Source organism: Gasterosteus aculeatus, chromosome 16, assembly GCF_964276395.1.
Source record: "Gasterosteus aculeatus chromosome 16, fGasAcu3.hap1.1, whole genome shotgun sequence".
Lineage (NCBI taxonomy): Eukaryota > Metazoa > Chordata > Actinopteri > Perciformes > Gasterosteidae > Gasterosteus > Gasterosteus aculeatus.
Genome location: NC_135704.1, coordinates 9,365,921 through 9,391,596, shown reverse-complemented (window position 1 = coordinate 9,391,596; position 25,676 = coordinate 9,365,921). Strand labels below are relative to the sequence as shown.

At 45.6% G+C, this 25,676-nt stretch overlaps 3 protein-coding genes across 5 annotated transcripts; 1 reads left to right on the top strand and 2 right to left on the bottom strand.

Moving 5' to 3' along the window:
- Window positions 1–61: 61 nt before the first annotated feature.
- Window positions 62–6,471, bottom strand: fancb (FA complementation group B). The gene is given in 9 exon segments (XM_040201147.2): window positions 62–2,023; window positions 2,452–2,692; window positions 2,769–3,202; window positions 3,673–3,854; window positions 4,488–4,616; window positions 4,945–5,034; window positions 5,143–5,298; window positions 5,393–6,324; window positions 6,327–6,471. Coding segments are annotated over 9 exon segments (2,724 nt in total). The 3' UTR covers window positions 62–1,608.
- Window positions 6,472–6,615: 144 nt separating this feature from the next.
- Window positions 6,616–19,660, top strand: mospd2 (motile sperm domain containing 2). Of its 2 annotated transcripts, XM_040201148.2 has the most exons (16): window positions 6,616–6,944; window positions 7,039–7,096; window positions 7,711–7,866; window positions 8,795–8,881; window positions 9,036–9,190; window positions 10,371–10,431; window positions 10,556–10,594; window positions 10,677–10,801; window positions 11,149–11,322; window positions 14,978–15,093; window positions 17,096–17,189; window positions 17,520–17,616; window positions 18,002–18,122; window positions 18,213–18,315; window positions 18,469–18,498; window positions 19,125–19,660. In XM_040201148.2, the coding sequence occupies exons 1-16, from the start codon at window positions 6,912–6,914 to the stop codon at window positions 19,275–19,277; spliced, it is 1,602 nt and encodes a 533-aa protein (XP_040057082.2). In that variant the 5' UTR covers window positions 6,616–6,911; the 3' UTR covers window positions 19,278–19,660. The 2 variants fall into 2 exon arrangements, with proteins under 2 accessions (XP_040057082.2, XP_040057083.2); XM_040201149.2 differs by lacking the exon at window positions 18,469–18,498.
- A 1,901-nt stretch (window positions 19,661–21,561) lies between these two features.
- Window positions 21,562–24,821, bottom strand: LOC120833888 (ankyrin repeat and SOCS box protein 9). Of its 2 annotated transcripts, none has more exons than XM_040201494.2 (7): window positions 24,476–24,821; window positions 24,273–24,352; window positions 23,985–24,092; window positions 23,388–23,538; window positions 23,005–23,139; window positions 22,390–22,581; window positions 21,562–22,310 (listed from the first exon to the last, which is right to left on the bottom strand). In XM_040201494.2, the coding sequence occupies exons 1-7, from the start codon at window positions 24,558–24,560 to the stop codon at window positions 22,288–22,290; spliced, it is 774 nt and encodes a 257-aa protein (XP_040057428.2). In that variant the 5' UTR covers window positions 24,561–24,821; the 3' UTR covers window positions 21,562–22,287. The 2 variants fall into 2 exon arrangements, with proteins under 2 accessions (XP_040057428.2, XP_040057427.2); XM_040201493.2 differs by having other exon boundaries at window positions 21,562–22,277.
- Between the last annotated feature and the right edge of the window lie 855 nt (window positions 24,822–25,676).

Here is a 25,676-nt window from a genome sequence, read left to right as displayed (position 1 = left end):
TCACTTTCAAACATACTAACGCGTTTAGTCACGTTAGATAAAAAAAATACATTTAGATTGATATAGTTCCAATGCTGTTAAATGTTTATTTATATCAGTCATATTACAGACACTTGTACAAGGTGGCACATGAAATGTTAAAACCCAAACTCTTAAATTATGAATATATGGCCAGAAAATACTTTTTCACTTACAACCATTTAACTATAAAATAGTTTCTATATATGTAAATCATATTCGTTTAATGTCAATTTTGAAGCTCAAATATGTGAGAAGCTTCAGAATCAGTTCTGACGGATGCCTACAGTGACTGACTTCCACACACATCGGAAGACGCAGGACTGCATCAAATGTCAATTTGTCTGCATCAATAAGCCAGACGGGAGGTAGATTTTGTTTTCTCCGTGTCTGGGATGTTTCACATCAGCAACATTATCCATCTACCACGTTTTCATTTCCTATTAAAGTGAAGGGTCTACAGTGGAGAGTGGAAACCCTGCAGCTCTCTTCCACCACTCAGAGTTAATAGAAGTTAACAGACAGTAATGGGACTACAAAACATACATTGGACTAGATCGCCGTCAGGGTTTTAAGGGCAAACCAGTATAATAATATTTTCTTTTTCACATGTGATCCATTTCTGGCTCTTTAGCGTTTTTCACTGTACAGAATTGTCAAACCGGCCTCTGCGTTACAACTCACAGGGGTGTTCGTCTCGCCATTAGGAGAGGCGTCGTGTGTGTGGACCTGCTATCTGTACGCGAGGGATGAATACTCGCCGAACTTGAATACAACAGTAAAACCCGGCTGAGCCGAAAGCTGAGGGCTCCTTTGCTTCCATTCGCAAGAGAGACAAAACCATTTTTGTCCGCTTTCATTAACCCCCTGTAGCAGTTACCACCATAGAGCACCACGCAGGGCTCACTCCCTCCGAAGGGCTCGTTCACTTCTGGGGCGGTGAGGCCTGTGGAAGCTTTTACTTGCGTTGAAGCGGACTTATAAGAGGTGTGAAAGAGGAGAAGTTTCTCTCCTGAGACAGAGTCCTAAGTACTACACGGATAGAGGAGCTAGCACATCCTTGTTCCTCGGCCCCTTCGGGGGGTGGAGAAAGAAAAAACAACCTCCAGCCACACAGCAAAGCTGCATGCAGCCGGAGAAGTTGGGGTCCTTTTAAGTAGGATTTCATGTTTATTTGGACAAACTGCATTTTACAGCACAGACGGCCTGTGCAGAGCCATGAGAAACAGATACGGGGACTTGACTCATGAGGGGAAGGTATTCTGCCTGTAAAAGCTTGCAGGCAATTACCGTCACTGAGCAGATTTACAGCCCCGGTGCTCAACAATCGCCCGTTGCCTGCGTTCAGCAGGCGTTTCTCTTGCAGCGACAGACATTGAAGAGCGTTGTTGAACCCGCAGGGTCTTAAGGGACACAAACAGAAAAATATCACGTATCAGTACGTGGCTGGAGGTGGTGCAGGATAAACGGTGGAGGCTTTAACACAGCAGGAGACACTAGACATAAACAGCCCAAGAGACAGCTGTAAGCCAGCAAAGGGGGGGGGGCTGGCAGCCCCCAGTCCAGGTAACATGACTAACCCATTAGTCATTACACAAAGTTGTTGGTGTTTAAGAGAGCGGCCAAATCCGTGTCCAGTTGGACTTTGGACATTCTTCGGGTGAGCTCACGATACCTCCCCACATCCACCAGGGGGCTCAACCTCGTCTTACTCCTCTCCACGTCCCCCTGAAAAGCCTCCCTACGCCTCTGGAGCTCCTCCACGGAACCTGGCTGAGGGGTCTCCCCGTGTCCAAGACTCTTTTTCTCCTCCTCCTTCTCTTCTTCCTCCTCTTCACAAAGTAGCAACGAAACGCCGTCTCTGAGGGACACCAACTCTTTCTCCAGAGCCAAAGACAATATTTGAGCTGCACCCTGTCCTCTTGTACCTTTGACAGACTGGATGGAGCAGCAGGCAGGGAGGTGGGCCAACAGAGAGTCCAGCAACTGGAGCGCCTGCAGCTGGCTGCCAAGGAACAACAAAGCCACAATCTGCAGGTTATTATGACTAAATGGAAACAGGAGTTTTGAAGATTTAGGTATTTATGATAATTTGTTAGCTACTTTATACCACCTGCCCTGTCAGAGTTTCAATTTGTTTAATTCGTAGAGCCCAAAATCATAAATTAGCCTGAGGGTTTTAGAATAAGCACACGTGCGTCTTCCTCTTTCCCAAAAGATTCACATCGGCACAAAAAACAAAACTAAAAACATGCATTTGCTAATTTGGACGTTTTGCTTAATGCGAATAGTAACTTTGTGAACGGAAATAGTTTATAAATACATTGTTTCACTTTATGAACTGATGATGAGATCGTGGCCAAAATGCCATTCCATCCAAGCCACCATCAACAGTCTGCTTAATATCGCCATCTCAAAACTGAAATGATTTACCTGGAGTGGACAGACAGTTCCCCCTGGAAAGGGCTCATCTGATGCCAGTGAAGCAGCATGAGAGCAGATGGTCCTGAAGAATTCAACAGTAGATACTGAGGACTCACTTCTATCCTCCTACAACCTGCTATTTTTTGAATCCAGCCATCTATATCGTCTAAACTGTGATTGGGGGAGTGTATGCGGAAGACCCGCTGATCCAGCAGTGCCATCAGGCTCAGAAAGTCCTCTTCTGCGTCATCTGGGCACAAAAAGAAGACAACAATAACATATGTGTCAAAAAGGACAGCACGAGTTGCAGGCATTTGTGACTTTACCTGTTTGGAGTTCGGGTTTTATCAAGAGCCGCGTTTGGAAATTATGGTTGATGTCTAGAGCAACATCTCCGCAATGCACAACAACCGGTGTTGGGTTGCTCACAACGGCAAAGGCGTCTCGTCCCTGGACGTAATGGAGCATGACACGGCACTTTGCACAGCCAGAGTTCAACAGAGGTGTCAGCCTGGTCACAGCAGTCACAGCCAGTCTGCATGCGTTGAGCTCATCGGCTCTCCCGGCAAGGTGCTGCTTGCTTCTTTTGGCTGCAGGCTCTAAGAATGTGTAGGCAGTGGAGGAGGAGGAGGGGGAGGAGGAGCTAGACGAAGAGCAGGGCGCAGGGAGACAGAACACTTGGCTCTGGGCCTTGATGACTGCAGGTGTTGAGCCCTGACCCGTCTCCGTCAGGATGGATAAGCTCACACTGGCCACTGGTCTGAGAAAGCAATAACACATCACCAACCATCAGATATCACATGGACAGTGGGTAATCGCACTGAAAATAAGATATACACACACCCCCTCCATGAATGTGTGTACTCGGCTGGACAAGAGCGCCCTTCAAAACAGCAATAAGTGGGATCTTGAGCGAGTCAGAAGAAGAAGATCCCCAAAAGAAAGAACAACCGACAGGAAGAGGTTGGTGGAGAAATCTACAGTTTCTTGATCCTAAACACTCGTTGCCATGGTGAACGTCTAGCCAGGTCGGGGGCAATCAGCGAGTCGAAAAAGAAAAATCATTAGTCCGCTAGAAGTAATTGTTTACACAGATTACGAGACGGACATTGATGGGAATCATTAATCGAAACTTTAAGGTCTGTGAAGACAAGTAAGAATTGTACTTCCCAGATGTGATGAACACAAGAAAACGACGCCGTAATGTCAAATCAAAAGAATCATCTTTACGTGGAGCTGTCGGTAGATAGTATCACTCCCACAACCAGTCGCTCCTCGGCGACGCGATGCCACAGCTTGTCAACTTGAGGTTTTGAAGACACGGCTGGCATGTCTGGCATCTTTTCATCCTTTGACTCATCATCATCATCATCATCCTCTTCCTCTTCCTCCCACAGAGCAATGAGGCCTTCCTGGACAGACAGAGCAGAGACTGTAATCATCGACAACATGAGTGTGACAGCAACGGTGGTTTGAGTCAAACAACTCATTTTTTTTCAGATACACATGCACCGGATATTTAAAATACTATTTAGGGGAGGAAAAAGCTGATATTCTGTCAAAACAGTTTGATCATTCCGATTAAAAAGAAGCTTTTATAAAAGCTTTTGTCCGGGGTCACGGACACCATTTGTTGGGGGTATTTGTTGCATCAGCAAGGAAGTGACAGCAATCGCAAACAAAACAAACAACAAAAGTATTGAAAAGCATAATAATGTAGAAGTAGAGGACAAGAAAACAGCAGCTTTTGTTTTGACTGTCTGAGATTCCTTTGGCAAGATGAGGAACCTCGACTGCATCGGGCGACCTGCAAGATGCCATTTAAAATATGACAACTTCTCTTTTTGAACTATATCTTGCCGACATTCCAGAATAACGTAAATGCTTTGGAAAAAAAGCAAATATCAGAATGATGTCGACACATTAAGATTGAGAGAGTTGCTGGTCTGATTCCCATTACCTCTAGTTCATTGACCGAGCTTAATACTTGATACATAACGGGCGTGGGGTTGTCAGAGTGGAGTCCCTTCGTACGTGTACTGTACCTGCTCATGCCGGGTGAGAGGAGTCTTTTCTTCTGAGACGGCGTCGGTGAGGGCTCGGATCGACTGCTGCAGAACTCTGTCCTTCACTCTCATCTCTGCCCGGAGCTCCTGGAGCACGGTCAATCCACTCTAAATGACATCGGATTTGATTGAGAGTTAATAGATAAGACGCACAATGGGTGCCTGAGTCGTAGGGGGGGAAAGGTCTCTTTCAAAATGTCTCATATGAATTACAATCCATTATGCAGCACAACGGTTTGATACGTATCAAATTGGATCATTATCAAAATTTCAGTATATAAATATCACTGTGTATGTAGAACTACATGTCAAATAGACAAATCAATGTTATGCATACATGCAAAACCTCAATCAAAATTTTATTTCTTGGTGGCGTTAACGGAGTTATTGTGACTTGTGCTGCCACTCCAGCAGTGGCTTATAAATGTAGGCTCGCCTGCAGTCTGGACTCCAAAGCTCGGAGGGTGAGGAGATCGTTCTCTGGCGGAGGAGGTGGTGTCCTTGGCGCCCCGCTGTCCTGCCCACGCTGAAATGAGCATTGTCAATGAATCACAATGACCAGCGTCTGATGTTCAATCTGTCAGCGGACACGGCTCAGACGCCCTGCACACGAGGAGTGAGCGCGTTGGCTTACAGAATATGAAATGCCACAGAGGTCGGTGAGGAGAAACCTTCTCATGGGTTGTTCCGTCACGCCACCATCCTCGAAAACCAACAGCATTTGGTCTGTTCCACATCCCAGGAAGTCCTCCACATGGACAGAGGTGACACCTGACCAGCGGGAGGCTATCTGGGGAGAGGGTTCAACATGGTAGGTTTGTTACCAACACATAACTAAAACGTAGGTATTAAAAAAAACACTAAATTTAAACCTTACGGTTTACCTGAAATGTGTCCTTCCACAGGGCACACACGTGCCCCTGGTGAAAAGACACCACGAACAGGCAGCCATGTCTTCCTGCGTTGACCAACTGAATGAGTTCAGGCCGGTCGAAAGGAAGCTGACACGCTTCTTTCACGGCGCCGTTCTCAAAAGAAACCAGTTGCCGATTGGAAGTCGCCGCGACCACGGCGGATTTCAGCACGCCGTCAACTTTGTCCGCGGACAGCGCGAGGACGCACCGCGTGATGCCCACGTATTGGTGCGGCATTATCACACTGCCGTCGAACACCTGTGCGCTTTCAACAAAACACCCGGCGGCACGAGCGCCACCGGGGCACCGGCCCGGATGGGCCGGAAGTCCGAGAACGAACACCTGGTCCTCGTGGAGCGGGAGTTCTCCAATAACACAGTGGGACAACTCAAGGGGCGTCCGCCTGACCTCTGCGGTCCGCGGAGAGGCGTGGAAGACGCCACCGGCGTGACTCCACGCCACGGTGGGGCCTCGCAGGATGGACACGTTCTCCCGCATTTCATAAGGCAGTTTAAACTGCACGCAGGTCTCCAGGCGGCCGGAGCCGCTCAGCGCGAGCAGACTGTAGTGGAAGCTCGCGCCGCTCGCGCTCTTGCGCGTCACCAGAACGCACGGCGCGCGCACTCTCGTCGCAACGTTCGCGGCGCACTCGCACGCCACAATGTCGACGCGCGCCGACCGCTTCCCGGCGGCGACGACGGCCGCCCCGTCGTCCGCCTTCACGAACGCGTTGGCTTCGCGCGCGAACGAAAGGCTGCGGAATATTAACTCACTTCTCTCGCTGTCCCTCGTGGCCGAGGCTCGTTTGCAGTCAAATGAGATTATCTTTCCCCGCGCGGAAAGTCGATGGGGATTTCGAGAGCAATCTTCCGAGAGCGATCTCTCCATTATGCTCCGAGGAGGCTCCGGGCGACTGCCGGGTTCGATCCCTCCTCATTGGCAGCGTAATTTAGCGTGATTGCCAAGTAGGGAGCTGTCACTTTGTTGACGAGAGTCTCGCCAACGAGTAACATTTGTATACTGTCTCGTGAGAGAGAGGAGAAACGCATCCGTATTCAACGTATTTCTCCGCGAGCTGTTACACACTCGTAGCGTCGCGCCAAGCAATGTTGAACGCTTCCTTGAAGGCCCGGTGCATTGTGGGTAAGACACCGGTAAACGGCAGTGAGCGAACGACATCAAACTAAAGTGTTTACCTCGCTTGTCATTCTCAAACGAGTCACTCGTGATTGGGCAAACATGTCTCCCGTAGCGTTGAATAAAGCCCAAAGCTCACTCTCTTCAAACTGTAGCTACAGTCGATGAATCAAACTAACCGCGTGGAGGGGGCGTGGCCACGCACCGAGCCAAAATGGCGACGAAGAGACGCCAGTGACACACTCATTCACATCACTCAGTCCACCGTTAGCCGAGGAGCGCTAGCTAAGCTAAGCTAGCTCAACGGGGAACTAGCACAGAGGGACACGGGAAACCTGATGATAAGTTGAAGATGGCCGAACTTGAGCAGCACGAAGGAGCGCAGGTATCGACGGGTACCGTTATTAATTAGTCATCTGTTAAAGCCGCAGACGCGTCTATAACCTTAAACTTTAATGAACTCACTCTTGTGTTGGCAGGATCTCGAGAAGAAAATTGAGGAGACGAGACTGAGATTCAACAATGAGTTCCTCCAAGGTAAATACAGACATTGTGAAGAAGATGGCGTTAACTTTCACTTTGACCAATACTTGCTTTTTAAATGTTACGGTCAGCTTCGTGCTCTTTTAAATGTCGTATTGCTTAACTCGCCACAAGTTAGCTGAACTCCTAATGTGTTAATAACGTCATGACCTAAGCTACATGCCCAGAGCCGATAAGCTGCAGCAGATAACCTTAACTATCTTAGCTAACATTAGCTCAGTGTTGCCACATGTAACGTTAGTTAACAGGTTGGACCCCACACGGCTCCAACATGGTGCTCTCACACTATAACGTCACCCTGTCTAAACAAACATTAAACAAACATTGTAGCACTTAAATTGCAGTTATAATGGCTCTTTATCTATAGCAAATTGTACATCGGTTTATTTGATGAAATGGCACTTTCTTGTTCTTCTGGGTTTGTATCCTTGTGGTTTAATGCACTTATTGTGAGTCGCTTTGGATAAAAGCGTTCTCCTGTTCTCCTGGTGAACTTTAACCTCGTTTGCAGCACAACGGGGTCACTGGAGATTGAAAGTGAAACCTTGTACTTGACCTCTTTGTATTCGGAGTGTCGGATGTGATTGAGCCTTTTGTTGTGTTTACAGATTCAACAGACAAATATGACTCCCAAGATGTGGAAAGGCTTCAAAAAGATGACTCTCTGGTTGAGGGCTACCTGCAGTGGAGACTTTACGTAGTTGATGATGCCTTAAAAATGATCGATGAAAGTCTTCAGTGGAGAAAGGAATACGGTGTGAATGGTAAGAGACACAAGAGAAACACAATTTGATACGCTCACTTCATTTATTCATAAAACGCTTAGTTTCTTATCTTTAATTTGAACTATTTACGTTATTTACATTTTTTAACTATTACATAAATCCTGATTAATCCAACCAGTTCTTTTGATAGCTGTTTTTTTTAAATGTATTTTTTTATATCGGTTGCTTAAGGCACGGCGGTCAGTACCTAAATGTATTGCATGTCAAAATCCAAGCCTGTCAAAAGGTAGAACTGTTGACATTTCCACATTTGGACTGTTTACAAGCTTGTGACGCACATCGGTGGTCGTGCGTTTGCTGCGCTGTGATGAATCCAGACACGGGGTCATTGTGTGTTTTAAACACCCGCGTCGCCGTGCCCAAGCTTCCCCTGCGAACAATCCCCCTCATTCTGCTTTCTGAAGCATTTATAAGAGTGTTTGTTTGTTTGTCTTTAATCCAGTAAATTCAATTCGTCGGCCAGTTGTAGTTTTGTAAATTTGATTTGTTCAAGTCATTACTGTGCAGGGGCATCAGGGGCAGAATTAACAGGGCCAAGTGTTGTTACTTTGTCTATCAAGGTGCTGAGGACGACTGTGTCACAGTATTTCTGTCAACTCCACCAGTGTCAGATAATGGAAAGGCTGGGATCCATAACATTAAAACTATTTGTTGTCATTTATGTGCTGGTCAAATAAGCCTTTTACTAGATATTTCCTGGATTTTATGAAAAATATAAAAACATTCCTGGGAAACGTATACTTTGGGGGTTTTTTTCTCTCAAGGAGTAGTTGAATAGTATTCAAATAGTCTGTAAAACCTTACAAACTACCATAGCTCATTGCATAAAATGCCCTCCTCTCTATAGCTCATATTGTACAGTACCTTTATAAACCGAGTGCAATTTGTGTCTGCCTGTGTCTTTCAGATATCACTGAGAGCACCATTCCAAAATGGATGTTTGAAATTGGTGCCGTCTACCTCCACGGCTACGACAAAGAGGGCAACAAGCTCTGTATGTTCATGTTTTATCACACACAGTAGACCGTGATGCTGTATTTAGATATCTGTTCCATCTCAAAGCGTGTTCCCAGCAAAGAATCTTTTAGACAAATTCAAAACTACTAAAAGCCTAATTAATGCTTTTAATACTTTTTTTTTTTTTTTAGTCTGGTTCAAGGTAAAGCTGCACGTTAAGGATGCAAAAACGATCATGGACAAGAAGAAGTACGTCGCCTTCTGGCTGGAGCGGTATGCAAAGAAAGAACCGGGGATGCCACTCACTGTTGTGTTCGACATGGCCGAGTCCGGCCTCGGTAACATTGTAAGTCCAAGTACATGTTTTTTCTTTTCTTTCTTTTTTTAAAGTCCGTAACTTTCAATTTGTCATGCTCCCCTATTTTTAATTATTGTTCTTAACATCCCGGCCTCCAATACAAAACCTATATTGCATCTTCATTCCCTCTTTATTAGATAAGCTTTACATTTGTTAGAAAATGTTTATTTCCTTTTGTTACTGTCATTGAAATGCACTTGAGCGGCCTTAATTGTTCCTGCTGCTTGAGCTGTGGACTTGCAGGGACTGACGCTCTTTGATGGTTTTGCACATCTGAGATTAAAGCAAACTTTAAATCCCATTGGTCAATTTTGAGTGTGCCGTCTAATCCGTGGACTCACGGTGTCGCAGGGACAGGAGCTCTCTGTCAGAAAGAGACGCGTCCTCCCAGAGAAATGTCTCAATTAAGTACAAATAAACGTGCACCAGCACGGCGGAAATGATGAATGGCCATCCAACCCAAATATGAAATGAGTAGATTAGAAGAACTGTTTGGAAAGCAAACTAGCATCCACGGCAGGAGCAAGCGTAGCCGGTATGATCTCATTACGCCTTGGGGGAGAGTCTCCCGCATAGCAATGAGGCTTCCAGCCAATTATTGGGTTCAGCCAGGCCGTCGAGGCCCAATCTATTGACATATCTGCTGTTCTGCTGATGATTAACGTAAAATAGGAAGCGAGACATTAATCATATTCACCGTTTACGGTGAGGCAAGTGGCTTTGCGTGCTTTTAGTTGAGCTTTCTAATGAGCATTTGTTAGCAATGATTGGATGCACCGTCTGAGTGTGGAGAGGGTTATTGGTTTGGATCAGACGCCTGTTGTTTTTTAAATGGAAGAATTCATTTTAAGCGTAAGCCGTTCCATGTAAAGTCTTTCTTTTTGCTTGATTTTTAGGGAGTATTTAACAGCAAGTACCATACTTAGCTATATTGCAAATGGTTCATGACCTGAATGTATGTGGCATTGTTCAGAAACTCCAGGTTTCTCAGACAGTATTTGGGGGAAGCTGAGTGGGTCATAAGAGCAGTTTGCAATTTTCAGTTAAGTGGATCACCACAAATCTATAGCGCTTAAGAACAAATAAACATCAAACTCTTTTAAAAACATTGTCATTTTATATTTGATGTTGTTATGCTTAAACCCAGATTTTCCATTTTGTGTTTCAGGACATGGAGTTTGTGAAGTACATCATCAATTGTTTCAAAGTCTATTATCCAAAGTTTTTATGTAGGTAACAAAAGTTGTTCTAAAAGCACAACACATGTATTTCAATATTCATTTTATTTGTCCATTAAAGTCAAACCTTAAAGCATCATTCTGATGGGAAAGCTTTGAATTTTTTTCGTTTCAGCCAAAATGATCATCGTGGATATGCCTTGGATCATGAATGGTGAGAATGAGCCTGTCCATCACATTTGCTGTTAATAATACTCATCGGATCAGAAATGTTAAGCTCAATGTTTCTGTCTCAGCCGCATGGAAGATCGTGAAGTCGTGGTTGGGTCCCGAGGCCATCAGCAAGCTCAAGTTCGCCTCCAGATCTGAGATCCAAGGATTCATTGGCCTGGAGTACCTACCAGCGCACATGGGTGGAACGGTGTGTATTATGCCGCTTTTTGAATGAATGTTCATCAGTCACAAAAGAGGCGGTCCTTACTACAATGGTGATTCACAAATTATTCAATCAAATCAAAGGTATTCAGAATTTTTGTAAGTAGATTTCTTGAGTGGTTTTGTAGTGTACATTTTAGTGTGTGCTTGTAGATCTCCGCACTAGAACTGTTCAACAGAAGTCCTCCTGCTTATAAGCCATATTTTATTTCCATTCATGTGGAAGTCACGGTCCTGTCAGAACGAAATTGCGTATTTCAACCTAAACTCGACAATGGACACTTTTTAAAACCCCCCGCGTGTAATCGTATAATTCAACTGGCTGCGTTCCAGGACCCTTTCAAGTACAGCTACCCACCTCTTCCCGACGACGACTTCCAAACGCCCACCTGTGAAAATGGACCAATTGCCGACGAGGACGAGGCGGAGAGCAAAGAGGGTGAAATTGACAGCAAAGATGCCCTTGAGTCCAGCTTCAGCTCTGAGATTGCGGTTAAGCCCAAAAAGGTACATTTTCTATCCAGTAAAATGTGTGAAGACGAATGTCAAAGTGTTTTAAAAAAAAAAAAATCCCTGTCACCCTCGTACACGGTGTTCATTTTGCTGAAATGTGAGGCAGGACTGCTGCACGTGTTGCGTAAGTCTCCCTTACCAGGACACGCTTTGATCTCCCTGTTTATCAAAATGTTGGTGGGTCAGCAGTAAAATTGGTAAGCGAGTGTGATGAGATCCGGCTGATGCCGAAACTAGTTAATGGGGGTTTGATTGAGCCTCCGTTAATTAAGACTGGGGCATTTCAGGCCGCGGTGCTCTTTATAGATGCAACGTTAGTTAATATATATTCCCGATGGCCGGGGCGTCACTCACTCTATGAATTGAGCCGGAGATTACAGGATGTAATCAGGCCGCGCCGAGTAGACTGTGGATTAAGTGGCGAGTAATGTCCCCGATTCGAAAGACCTCGAGCTCTCGCTCGTTGTCCCTGTGAAGGTGACTCTTAGTATCTCCGGCTCCAATTAAATGTGGCCAACAGAGCCCAAGTGTCTCCTCTCATCCTCTCCTACGCTCAAGTTGTCACGTCAGCTACTTGTGGCTGTGTAGCTTTTTTATTTCTTTACTTTCTGGGGCGGAAACCGCTGGCAAGCCGCCGGAGAGCGCTTCATCCACGCCGATGTCACCGACGCCTCTTCTGAAAAAGTTGAGAGATTTTGACTTTAAAAAAAGAAAATGTCTGGAGCGCTGTGTGAAGGAGAAGCTGGGTGCGGCGCTTTTATTTTCTTTCTCACCGAGAACAATCGGAGGGAAAAGACGCTTTGTAGAAACTCCGCCTAAGCTCTTTGCCGCTGCAGCCGGCTTCTTCTCCCAGCTCGGTGCGGCACGTTCACCGAGGTGTCCCACGGGCTTCGTCTTGAATATCAGTGCAACTCCCGTCAAGCTCCCAAACTTCACACACGTTCCAGACTGCAGTGTGACCCACATATTTCACCCGACAATCGATCCCCTGCGCAATCACTTATTTAGCTCATGTTGTGCTCGGCATCAATGAAGGCCTGTTGGAGGAAGGGCTGCAATCAGGGTTGCATATATTGTTGTTTAGTGTTGCAGCTGTTATTTACAGATAGTGTGCGGTGTTGCTGCTCAGAGTGGGATGATTTGGAGTCAGCCTACAGTTCATCTAGGACATGACTGCTGAAATTGATTGGGGGGGGGGGGCTGTAGCCTGCTGATCTGCCAATAGGACACAAAGTGCATTTGTTGGAGAGGTGCTGCGTAACTACAGCTACTCCCATGAGTCGCCCTGAGCCCCGACAAACAGTGCTGCCATTGTTGGTCAACACCACATTGGTCATGCTCAGCCGGTTTTAGATTCACACAAAGGAGATATGCAAATCAGCCGCTTGTTGGCCTCAAAATGAACCCCCGGGCACGCGTTCAAAGTTGATGAATGCTTGTGAAATACGCAGAATCACCTCGCGCTCTGCCGTGTTGTCGGCCTCAGTTTTATATGGAGCTGTATTATGAAATTCACTTTTCACGAGTGCTGTAACTAAACCGTAGTGTCAGGACATTTAATTGCAATTAATCGAGGTCCTGTTGGAGAATTTCGTCATGCAAAGCTGCAGAACATCACAATGTCACATTTGCGCTGTGATATAATTTAATTAATTGAATAATCTTGTTATAGTGATAGACATATAATAGTTGTCCATTGTTGGTTACCCTTCTGTCAGCAGACATCCCTTCTCCGGCTGTTTGTCTCTCTCGTTTGCTCCCCTGTGTGGAAATATCGCACCGGGGTCGAGGGCGTCGCTTATCGAAATGCACGTCATTGATTGGCCGATCAGCCTCACCTGATGTGATTTGCAAGGCGTATAATTGGTCGACGTGTTTCCCGACCCACCGAACCTGCACCGGTTTAAATAGACGCGCTCCCTGGAGACGTAGTAATTCTCTGGGAGTGATTCCCCTGCATCCCAACCCGAGTCCCCCCGGCCTCCAGGCAGCGCTGTGCTGATACCTGGGCGGCTTCAGGAAGCTAATTGCCTTTCTCTCTGTTTTCAAACAAGGGCTGGAGGTGGTAAGGCAGTGTAGGAACACACCCACACGAGAAGATTTCCACCGGCTGGAAAGGCAGGTGTGCTCACGTGACTGAATTATTGTGAGCGCACGTCCTGCACAGTCGACTGACGTCATCTCAACCCTGCACATGTGCACTACCCCCCCCACCCTTTAACCTGTCCTGGACCTCACATTTCAATTTTGCGCCCCCTAAATAGTGTTGCACTGTTGAAAACCCCCAACATTTCTGACTTTGTTATGAAGGATTGTAGGCTAAGTGCAACGTAGCCTACCTTTTGCACTACTGTACGGAAACACTCCAAGCAATTTCTGTCAAACTCCATGAGAACGATCCGCATTAAATGTGAGCTCGTCTGTATTCTTTTAAAGTCCAATTTTAAAAACTACTCATTGTGAGTGTAGACCAAGTTATTAACACTCTGCTTTAAATCTTCAACCAAGTTTTGCCTTTGAGGCATTGTTTTGAACAAGAGGTTTGTGTGCCTTGAGAGCTGATATCGTCTTTGTCTCATGAGTGCTTATCATGTAGGTGATTATTTTGATCTGTACTGTATAATCAAATGACACTCATTTCATTACCATTTCAGTATAGAAAATGTATAATCCTCAGTGATTTATTTGTGTCTTTGAGTCACATATTTTACACTTTGTATAGAAATTATGACTTTCTCAAATCAGTCAATTCATTTGTACGTGATTTTCTTTTCTCAAAATAACTCCATTCATTCTGTTGTTTGTTAATCAATAATGGAAATATGTTTCCATGAGCCTCCACTAATACAATCAAAGCTATGCAAAAACACTGCTATTTTATTAATAATTAAAAACTGCGTGACACTGCCTATTTCAATGATGCTGTTTTTACTAATTAAGAACTTTGTTTTTTTTTCTACTGCCATTATAATCTAATTGTGATAAACTTGCTCTTTTAAAATGAAGAATAAATGGAGACATTTCATCAGCAGCTGGTTATCTCTCGATGTCTTCATTGTGGCAGTTGCATGACAGTCGGCCTTTAAACTAAGACGACATGTTGTGCATGTTTGCATCACATGTACAGTCCGCTCACCTTTGGGGGCCCCCCCCTCGCACAATGCACTCATCTTGTGCCAGCAACACCGAAAGCAACCATTTCTCCAACTTGATTTAGTCTCAGTGCAAACATGCCACAGTTTCTGTCCCGTCATCTGTTTTGTGATCTTGTGATCCGTTGATGGACGATTTGCATCAAAGTGGACGGAGGATTTGCTGAAGTGAAAGTATCCCGTGTCTCAGGGATACGATGACACTTGGTCTCAGTCAGCTTCTTCTTTTTTTGGTCACGGTTATTTGTTAGTGAGGCGAAAGGGGAACAGGGCTGCGGAGTCATCATGAGGTTTTCTCAGTCAAACAACATGTATTTTGGCAACGTGACACTTGAGAAGAACCACTTATTAATCATTACACACGACCCTTGAGCACTTCATTGACTGATAGCCTTCTCAGAAAGCAGGGCAAGGGCCAAGCATTTTGTTTTCCCGAAACGATAACACTCCTGTGCTCTGTTCTCCCTTTTTAATGATGTGCCGTGTTGTCGTTTCAGGTGAATTTCTTGGAAGACAGCCTGAGGTGCGAGGACAACGATAAGGGAGAGAGTTCCAGGACCAAAGGGGCCAGGAAGCCACTCACCACCTTCAAAGGCCCCCTGCTCGACGTCAGGTGGGCTTCCCGCCGCTCGTCCTTATTCAGCACTTCCCTTCTGAGTGTGACGGGCGACCTCTGGTCACCACGTGGCAGTCGTTCAGGGGAGCAATACGTTGTCTCCGCCCTTGAGTTGACAAGCTCTCAAAAACTACATTCAACGCAATCAACGGTTCCTGATCAGCTGATCTATTACAACAGTGGTTTAGCTTTTTGTAACCGTGCCCACATTTGAACGTGTGAGTGACCCATATTACGCAAGAAGTGTCATTTCTATTGCTTCACACAAATTGGCAACAAACTCCTCTTTTGTGTTGTGGCTTGAAAGCGTGGAGTCGTTATTGATGTGTTTTTGTACTTCTCTCATAGCCCGATTGATCGGGTCACATGTGGGCCGGAATTCAGATAGTCGGAAAGACGGCGGCCGATAATCCATTAACCTTTTGAGGGAGAGGAGCATTTGTCGCCTCTTAACGCCTCGTATGTGTATTTTAGTTGAGCTGTCGTTGGATTACAAAGTGGGTGTCGACTTCCAGAGCGTTCGTCGCGAAGCAGTAAAATGAAATGAGCCAATGCGACGACGTAGTCGAGGTACTCGGCGCTGCACTCGCCCACCGTGTGATATTACTCCCCGTTTTCATGAATAAGTTCCGTCGAGTTCTGGTTTTACAGTAATGGCTTTGATGTGAGATTTGTGACGGCTCTGGGCTGTGAATTATAGTGATAAGTAGATTTAAATGCAATCATGTTTCTGAGTTGTGTTTGCCTTAATTCGAGGCTGAGGGGGGAAAGTTAACGTCAGACTTTCTGGCTGTTTTACTGGGGAGAAGAACCCAGGGAAACATTGCAAAGGGGAAATAAACCTTTTTGTTCAGTTTAAGTTGACGAAACGTGGCCCGAGCTGCATCAATGAGGAGCTTTTCACACACTGGGCAGATAATCCATTTGGTAATTTCTTCTTGGCAAAGTTAAAGACCCTGATGCAAAAAAAAAGTGTTCACTGAGGTTGGCAAATGTAATACTATTTATAGACCGGCTTAGAGAAGCAAGTTTGCCAACATTTTTCTTTGCGATGATCCAGATGAACAACATCTTTCCATACAGTTGTTTTTGTTTTAACAAGGGCTCAGCCTACCAGCAGCTGTCAATCAAACACCAACAGGGACACGCCCCTCTAGTCACAGAGAAGCGATTCCTGATATTTTCCCAAAGTCCTCTGGGTTTTTTTTTGTTTTGTTTTTAACCTAGTAACTTTTTTATTTTCTAAAAGATGTCATTCTAGTTGTACTTTGAACCTTCCTCACGTATTTCTGGTGAGGGTGGGTGGCTTCTGTCCATCCCTCCTTTGCAGTTCTCCCTAAGCTTTCTCCTCCCCGTCGGAGGGCTTTATTTTCATTTTTTGGGGAAATGTTCCCTGTGGCGATGTGAGGGTTTCAGCACAGAGGATTCTGCATGTGTACAGATTTTAACGCCCTCTGAGACAAACTTTTGATTTTGGGCCATAGAAAATCCCCGAAAGTGAATAACTTAGTGCTTGTTAGAGGCCCCATATGTGGCTTTTCAACTGAAAGTCTTATAATCAGCAAGCCGGAGCGCTTAGAGAGAGGTTTCCAGAATCTTACCACAGCGTGATCTCTGCTGAAGGCAATTAACCGGGCCGACGGGTTCATCGTCGCCTCCTATGACTCGTATCAGTTGGAATGTGATTCATACTCGTGGAAAACAAAAACGTCTCACCCGAAATGATACTATTATCATTAAACTCAGGGAATGCCTTTGTGGTTCAACCTTGGAAGGTGTTTTTAACACATTTCTTTACAAAACCTTGCCGCCAGGTACAGGAATTGTAGCAGGCCAATCTGTATTAATAAAATACCCCAGAAAAACATCAAGCAAGCAGTCTGTGAAGTAAATGAAAACGACTCCATGCATCTAGTTATTGAATCTGCACTGAATTTCTCCAACAGACACGATTCTCCTTCTTCACCCGTAATGTTTGTTTTTTTGATCCCCCCTGCAGCCCCGCAGAGGAGCTCTGCTTTGGTTCTGCAGAGACGGAGAAGAAATGCCTCATTATCCTGGGCAATGTTACCAAAAATCAGCTGGCCTTCAAGGTGAGTGAGTGATGACGTGAGTTGACTAAACGGATTTTACACTTCTACATGGATTATATTTGATAAACAGAAACTACATTTATATAATTGATCATCAGTTGAATGCAATCGTGAAGCAAAATTTCAATTTCTGTTTTCTGGTGTCATAAATGTGAAGATTTGATCTTTTTTTCCCTTTTTGATATTTGATATTACAATTCAAATTTCTGTCAGAAAGATGTTGAGTTTAGGTGTGATAAATTAAGCATGCGATTTTCCTCCATAACAACATTTTAATGCAACGATAAGAATGAATGTCATTCATTTAAGTTGCCGCTGGCGTCTCCACAGGTACGAACCACGGCCCCCGAGAAGTACCGAGTGAAGCCCAGCAACAGCTGCTGTGACCCCGGCGCCTCGGTGGAGATAGTGGTGTCCTTACACGGAGGTACGGCACTTTAGCTCTGCACTCACAGCGTACTGTTGAACCGCCAGAATAATCAAACGCTCCGGCCCTCTTTACCTTCCTAAAGTGCTGGCAGCCACTTTTCTGTGCCTGACGTACATATTTCATGAGCGATAAGAGAATTGTCTCCCCGAAAGCAAATCCTCGGACAACTCTCGGCGCTGTGCGGGTTGAACCGCCTTTTTAAGCCCCGACATGTCAGCTGTATGTTGAGACCTGCTGCAAGTAACAGAGTCAATGTCTTTGTACACTAATGCTGTGCTGGTTTCTTTTTCACTCAATGCTGTCATGTACATTTTTAAAAAATGTAGCTAAATATGTGCAACTGTTGCTTTCACAGTTACTGAAAACAAATGTTTCTCCGCAGGTTCTCAGGCCTCCCCACAGGACCGGTTTTTGGTCATGGCGGCCGAGATGGACAACGCTGGATCACAAGATCTCACACAGTTCTGGAAAGAAGTCCCAAAAGCCAAGGTCATGGAGCACAGGTAGGAGCCCCTTTCGTAGCCATGTCCAGTGAATCTGCTGACCGAGGACCGCTCGGCCGCATATCTCATTGGCTTGTGACTTTCCCACAGATTGCGCTGTCAGGTTCTGGAAGGCGCTAAACAAGCAGCGAGCGCTCTCGCAGACGGCCCCGTGGAGAAAGGGGCCGCCGATCAGCAGGAATTTAGCAGCGCGGTGAGTTTCAATACATGTCAATACAGTCTGTACGCCACAACCGCTATTACATCTCTCAAGAGGTCCAGAGATCTCATGTTGAAACCATAAAGATGTAATTAATGTTTATTCTTTTCTTTTGTATTTCATAATCCAAAAACCTTTGACACGCAGGTACTGAATGATAACTTATACTTCACATCAGTAAGTACAACGTGGGTTTGTTAGTTTGTCTGTCCAGTAGCTGCTTGGTTTACATTCTTCAAGGCAAAGTTAAATAGATAAATAATGCAAACCTGCTGCAGAGCCGGAACGTTTTAACGTTTTAATGCTCTCAGTGAGAGAATGCGGGTGCTTTCAGAGGTGTAACAGAGAAGCAGTTAGCATAGCTTTGCATAGAGACTGGAGATAAGGGGGGAAACGGTAAGCCTGGCTCTGTCGCTTTTTAAATCCACTCCTCCTTCTGCCAATTAACACTGTATCTATGTTTCATCCGTGCACGAAAATAATTCTAAATGTATATTTCAGAGGTGGTGGTAGGTGTGTTTAGTAGAAAGCCATGCTAGTTGCCCCCCCCCCCCCCCCCCCCTCCCAGTCCTCAGACTAAGCAAACTGCCTTTCTGCTCGAGCTCCAAACGTATCACACAGACACGAGAAGGAATCAACCTTCTCATCCAACGCGGAGCGAAATGGATTACTCGTATTTCACTCTGTTTCTCTCATTCATTGTACCTCCACAGCGTGATTTGTTTCTGCCACTTCCATTACACGGCTGTAGAATTGATAAACCAGGTCAGTGAACCAGTCTTTTTTTTTTTTTTCTCCACCAGCTCATGCGCCTGATGACCTGCAGCGCACGGACGGAGCAGAAGCTGAACGCGTGTCTGTGGGTGCAGAAGGTTCTCATTGGGCTGGTGCTGCTCCTCGTGGTGCTCAACCTGCTGTGTCTCCACCTGCTGATGGCTCCCCAGCGGCCGTCCTGACCCGCCACAGCTGCCTCCGTCTGTACCACAGACACACACACACACACGCACACACAGGTTTCGGCTGGGTCACCGCTGACTCCCTGGGGGACGCTCCCCTCCCCCCACGGGCTGTTGTCATGGAGGGGAGGAGGGACGTGTGAGTTGTTGTGAAGTCACTGTAGGAGGAGATTGTACTCGTCTCTTTTCAGGCACTCGAGGGTTTAGTGCAAAGGAGACCCTTTCAACAATGTGACATGAAATTATTGATGAGAAATGAATGTGTATTTATTGCAAAAGACACAATATCTAGGTATAAATTAGTTATTTTTTTGATCATAATGTACATTTTTTTATATTATGTAAATCTCCAGAATATAAAATAAACTCTTTTTGTCAACTTATCTTTTACTGAACCTGTTTTTCTCTTCCTGTGATCAGCTCATAGCCTCTAAAAACAACATCTACACGCCGGCCTTCGTCCTGTGTAGATGTTTCGGTCACTCATTAGTCTTGTTCTGCAGTCTTCACAGCCTCTGATAAACCCTCATTAGCACAGAGGTGTCTTAATTGAAAACACGGCCGCGTACGACCTTCGCGAAACCTCTCCACGCTCCGACCGAGGAGCCACTTGAGATCTGTCTTCCGGCATCTCCTCTATTTGTTTTAATTACTCTGACACAGGCAAACTAAAAATACCAAAGCAATTACTGTGCGAGTACGAGGACGTGGCCCAACCCACTTGTAGCTTAGTGGGAAGCGCCGGTATCTGTAACAAGATCCCGCTCTGAGCGATCGGGACGCCCGCCGCCGCACCGGGGATGATCACAATTGGGTTATTAGATGTGTGCGCACTGGGGTTGTCTGGCATCAACGTTTGCAGCGTGTTCGCAGTGTGTGGTGACCGCTCGCATGCGAGGGATGATTAGGGAGACTCACAAAATAAGGAGGGGGGGTGAACAACCAATCCGCCGTTGATTATAAACACTGGGCTGTTATGGAGCCTCACCATGTTTATTCCCTGGAGAATAAAGCTATTTCGTTCTGGGGTTGTTGTTTTTTTTAGTGGTTAGTGGTGGTCCGTTGGAGCGATCGGTTTAAAGAGTGCCGGATGTTCAAACTTGTATCTTGCGTTTTCACTTACACTCTCGACTAAGAAATGTATTTATTTGCGCTATTTGGGTACACAAACCAAAAAAAGGTACCGTGGGGTTAATGGCTCGTCCGCCTCCGGAGAGCTAAAGTAAAAGCTTTGGCATCGCACACAGGTGGGCCGATTCTAAGTGCACCTGAGTACCTGACTGAACCCAGGAAGTCCATCAAATGCAAAGCGCACTGAGCCCAACAAAACCGCACTGTGGGCGATGCCGCAGTGACTCAAGTGGGAAACGATTCGAGCGCTTGTGTGACACTGATTACCAGACTGCATCGTCCCACCTGATTGCCCCCCCCACCCCCCCTCAGTAATTACTTCCAGTGGATACTGTACGCCTTTCCCAGCGGCTTCACAAGTCAGAAGCTCCTCCGCGGTATCGATTCAACATTAAACGCCAGCTCAATCGAAACCCAGTTGGGTGTGCGCCTGGCCTCCGGGCAGTCATGCGGTGTTTGGAGGGAGACTGGGGGGTTGGGGGAGGAAGAGGGGGGATAATTAAGTTCAAGTGGCAAATTGGGACATGAGGTCTTGATGGAAAGTCAATGAGCGCTGCATTAAACAAGGAGGGTGTAGCTGCAGCGGTTGTCGCCATGGAGAGGATGTTGGTGTTCCCAGGGAGCTCGCGCTGCCCCCCTTCTTCATCATCTTCGTTAATGAACCATTCGAATCGATGTTTGTGCTCACACACTGGCGGCACACATCACTCCGCTCACGTAATTGTGCGGTATCTCATAAAAAGGGTATGGCCCGTAATTCAATAGGAGCGTGCCTGATTGGACCGAAGTATTCTTGATCTTCACTGTTCTCTACTCGCCACCCCACCCCCACCCATACTGAGGCTGGTTCCTGCTCGGTCAGCCCCACTGATCTGCTGGATTCACAGACAAACACACAGGTCAGAGGTCACACAGCCCTTGAAGAGTTTTTTGGGGATCGCCAACGATGCTCTGCTGACAGTATTCATGCTGCCTGTTGTAGACTAAACTATTGTAAGATGTGCAGGTGGATCTACTTTGCACTTCATGTTCCTGCTGCAGGCAGTGGATGAACAAATTAAGATTATGAAGTCAGCCTATATACAGTATCTAGATGTGGGCAAGGGAAAAGAAGTAGTGACCTAAATACACACCACACACACACACACCAGACTGTAAGTACAACTAGATAATACGAATTTAATATAATTTTACTGATGCTTCCTTTCTTGATTTACAATTTAAAAGCAACACATTTTGAACTCAAAGAGAACCGATTTAAAATGAAAGGAAAAATGTGAGGAAAGGACAGAAAACCGGCTCCGTTGCATGATCTCTACTCAGCTTTCATGTGTTAAAGTCACTATCCGTTCTCTTTGCAGCCATCCAGCTCTATTTAACAGATAAAATCATGATACTTATCTTTACTTTAAATCTTTTCATTATTTAGGTGTGATAATTCCAGTAGAATTATATATTATTTCATAGTAATCAAATGTCTCCATTGATGTATGCATCTCTAACAACATTTTCAGACGATAAAAACGGTCTCCGTCTTCCACGTAAAAGTGCCGGTTGATCCGAGGAATCAGTTTGTTGGTTTGGAAATGTGAAACAGAGCAGGAGGTGGATTACAAACTACGAGCCACGATGTCTCCTCCCTGCAAACTAATGCAAGTGCACCCCCTGCTGACCCAGACGTTACAGCTCACAATGTGACCGTGACATCCGGAGTTACTCAGTGCGCTGGTTCCCCCGCCGGGTCGGATTGGTAGAGAAGATACTGCTTCACTTCTGTAGGAAGGGGAAGGTCTTGAATCCCTCCCAGTCTCTGCTTGCCCACAGTTCTCCTGATGTGCAGCCGACACAGCTGCATCAGAGGAGACGCTCCTGGGCGGGATTATGGATTCGGATTATTAGATGCTGTAAAAAAATATATAAATACATTTTTAAAAACCTCAAAGGCCCCAGTGAGGCTACTTGGTGGGTTTGGATTGAATACCTCCCGCTTGTCTCAGCAGCCTCTGTGCCCGGCTGTTGGGGGGTGCGAGGTCCGCCGGCTGTTTGCCCTCCGAGTTCCTGAGGCCGCGGTCGGCCCCGTGGTCGAGCAGGACCGACACCAGCTCGGGGTTGGACAGGCCGGCGGCGATGTGCAGCGGCGAGTCCCCGGACACGGCGCCGTTCACGCTGGCCCCTGAGGGAGGGCGGAGACAAGTGGCGCGTGATGTCATCATATTACATCACAGCAAGGGGGGAGGAAGTGTGACGGAGCACCGTTCATCAACATCAAAGATTCAGAGACCTTTCCTACTTGCACTTAATTAACGCTCTGCTTATGAGTATTCAAATCAATATACTTAAATAGATTTCCCAATATCAGGTTTTATTAAGTGATAAGCCCTACCTTTGCCAAAAAAGCTGTGAGGAACGACTCACAATGGAGAAATAACACAATAAGCATAGAAGACCAAATAAGTAAATATATCATGTTTTATATGTTATGCGGACTGTGCATGAAGAAATATCCATTTTGTCTGTTTGCCAAAAAGCCAAATGCTTCTCCAACGTAAAGGACTTCATCGGAGAGGTACAGAGTTCCACATCAAGGCCTTCTTACCGAGTTGAAGCAGTTTCCTCACAGCACTCAGATGCTCGTTGGAGCAGGCAACGCTGAGGGGGGAGCCGCATTGGGCGATGTGCTGATCTACGTCCGCGCCGTGCTCGACCAGAGGCTGGATGCACTCCGGGTGACCTACACGCAGTCATCATAGGGACTGGTGATGTACTTCAAAGGATCAGCACTCAAACCTGCCGGCGCTTCCCAACCAAGAGTATGCAATCTTTTCACTTTGCAGCTCCGAACTGCAAAGACTGTTTTCACACCGTATACATTCCTGAGACCGTTTCTGCTGTTTTGCCGCTGCGTGCATTTGGTGGTGACTGACAGAGCTGGTTCAGCAAAGATTAGCCGTGTATTTCCTCACGAATGTGACCTCTAACCTTTGGCTGCAGCCCTGTGGATTGGAGAGCTGGTTGGTGTGCTCCCCAGAGGAGTTGCCCCGTGATGAAGGAGCAGCGACGCGCAGGTCACATGACCACGGGCACAAGCCTCCGACAGGGGGGTTTGTCCATCAACTGTTGAACCGTTGACCTGCCGTGGGTAAGTGTTACTTTTGAGACATTTCACCACAAATTCCCCACAGAAAAGATTAAAGGAGCAAGGAGAAGTCCTGAAATGTTATACATCTTTAATATAGCAAAGGGATTATGATTATGCTACTCGTGGTGGATCAAACGTCTACTGTGGGGGGGTTTCACCGTCAGACTTTGTATCTCTAGATGTGTGTCTTTATGTGTTATTGTGCGTGCTCTGTGCTCGTGGCTGCATGCTCTTTCGGTCGGTGTTGGGTTAATCTCTTACTGACATGCACCCAAACAGGTTAAACCCAGCAATAATTTATAGGATTTTCTCTCAATAACCCTTGAGCAGGACTTTCAAAGGAAGACGCAAAACACATTGTCTTCATTTGGGATGGTCTTGAGATAGTTACGTCTACATTGGCACAAAACACAGCCATGCAGAGATGCCTTACTGACATTTGCTGCATTTTCCATCAGCAGCGTGGCGCAGGCCACGTGGCCCTGTAAACATGCTCCGTGGAGGGGGGACACCTGGTCCAGGGTGTTCAGATTAACACACGTACCCTGGGAACAACACACACACACATGCACTTGAAGCTTCACAGCAAAATGTCTTAAGACGTCATGTAGTGAATGTGATCATTACGATGATTTTCAAGTAGAGAAACGTTTTCTAATTGTATGAATTGCTGGTTTGAATAATTTGTGCAGAATAACGTAACCAGCAAAGGCTCATTAAACTACCTGAGCAATGAGTCTCTGCAGAGTGAGGACTCGTCCGTTAAAGGCAGCTTCGTGGATTGGGGACCAGTCTGATTCAAGATCTAAGTTTAGACGCCACATAAAAATACATAAAAATACATAAAAATGCAATAAAAGTGCAATAAAATGACGTGGTGAAACGTTGTGTTCAAAGCCGTAAATGCACTCCAGCTGTAGCTACTCACCGCTCATCAAAGGGTTTGAGAAAAAAACTGCAGCTCCACTTTGACAAGTTGTGTCTCGTGGAGCGTCTTTCTGTCCGTCCGACATACTTCACTGTGCCACCCGAAAGCTGAGCCACGGTCGGATGCTTTTGCCTCGTGGGTTGTTGCGTCACACGGTGAACTGTGTTCCGCCACCCGAAGTCAAGAGACATCTGAGAGACATTTTGTCCTCATCTGTTTTCCAGTGTTTTTTTTTTGTTTTGTTTTTTGTGGCTAGCCTTGGTGCTGTGATGTCATTTCCTCTTTGAAAAAGTATTTGCCTGCAGGAAATGTGCTGGTTGCACGAAGCGGTTTGGCTTCCACCAATGGAGGTGCAGAGGCAGTGGGGGCCCGTTGAGCAGGTCTTTTAATTTAAGGGTAATTTGACACTGCACAGTCCCACCCACCCTCTCAGCAGGAGACGGGCGGTGTACAGTTGGTTGAGGATGAATACAAGAGAAATGAACCCATCTGCGTGTGTAGAGTTCGGCTCCACAGTAAAAGTATTTATAAAGAATGTAATGAGTTGTGTTATCATATCCGCTTATATATTTCTTTGCATTGTGTTTGATAAGTATTTTTTTATAGGTGATTCCTCAATTTTATGCCCATGGCTAGATTTTCATAAACAAATTATTTTCTTTTTTCAAGTAGCCTTACATTAGTTTTCTATTTTAACACGCATGTGTTAACCAGGCAAAATGTGTTTTACTTGTTACTCGTCCACTTAGATGTTTGATCCTCACCGTGCACAATGTCTCTGCAGAGCTTGACACATTTCTACATCCATCTGCTGAAGGGAGGAGGTTTCACACTTCAAAATCAGACTTTAATTTGGATGATTTCATCACTAATTGTGTCAAATTGTTCAAACATTCTAAACACAAAATATTTATTACCATCAAATTGTTGTTTAAAGCTAAACTTCATCTGTCTTAAAACATATTGGAGTGGATATTTAAATCCTCTTTGATATCGTTCTCATTTTATGGTGGTCATGTAGTTGTGCTTAAATAACAGTGAAATGAGAACAACAAATATCCCAAAAAGTTCTTTTTTCTTCCATGTGGTTGAAAGTGAACTAATTGAAGAGAATTTCATGGCTTACCTTTTAAAACACAGGAAATCCACTTATTTTTCCAACTTGTTGTTGATGGGGGGGGGCGATAATCAGACAAAAGAT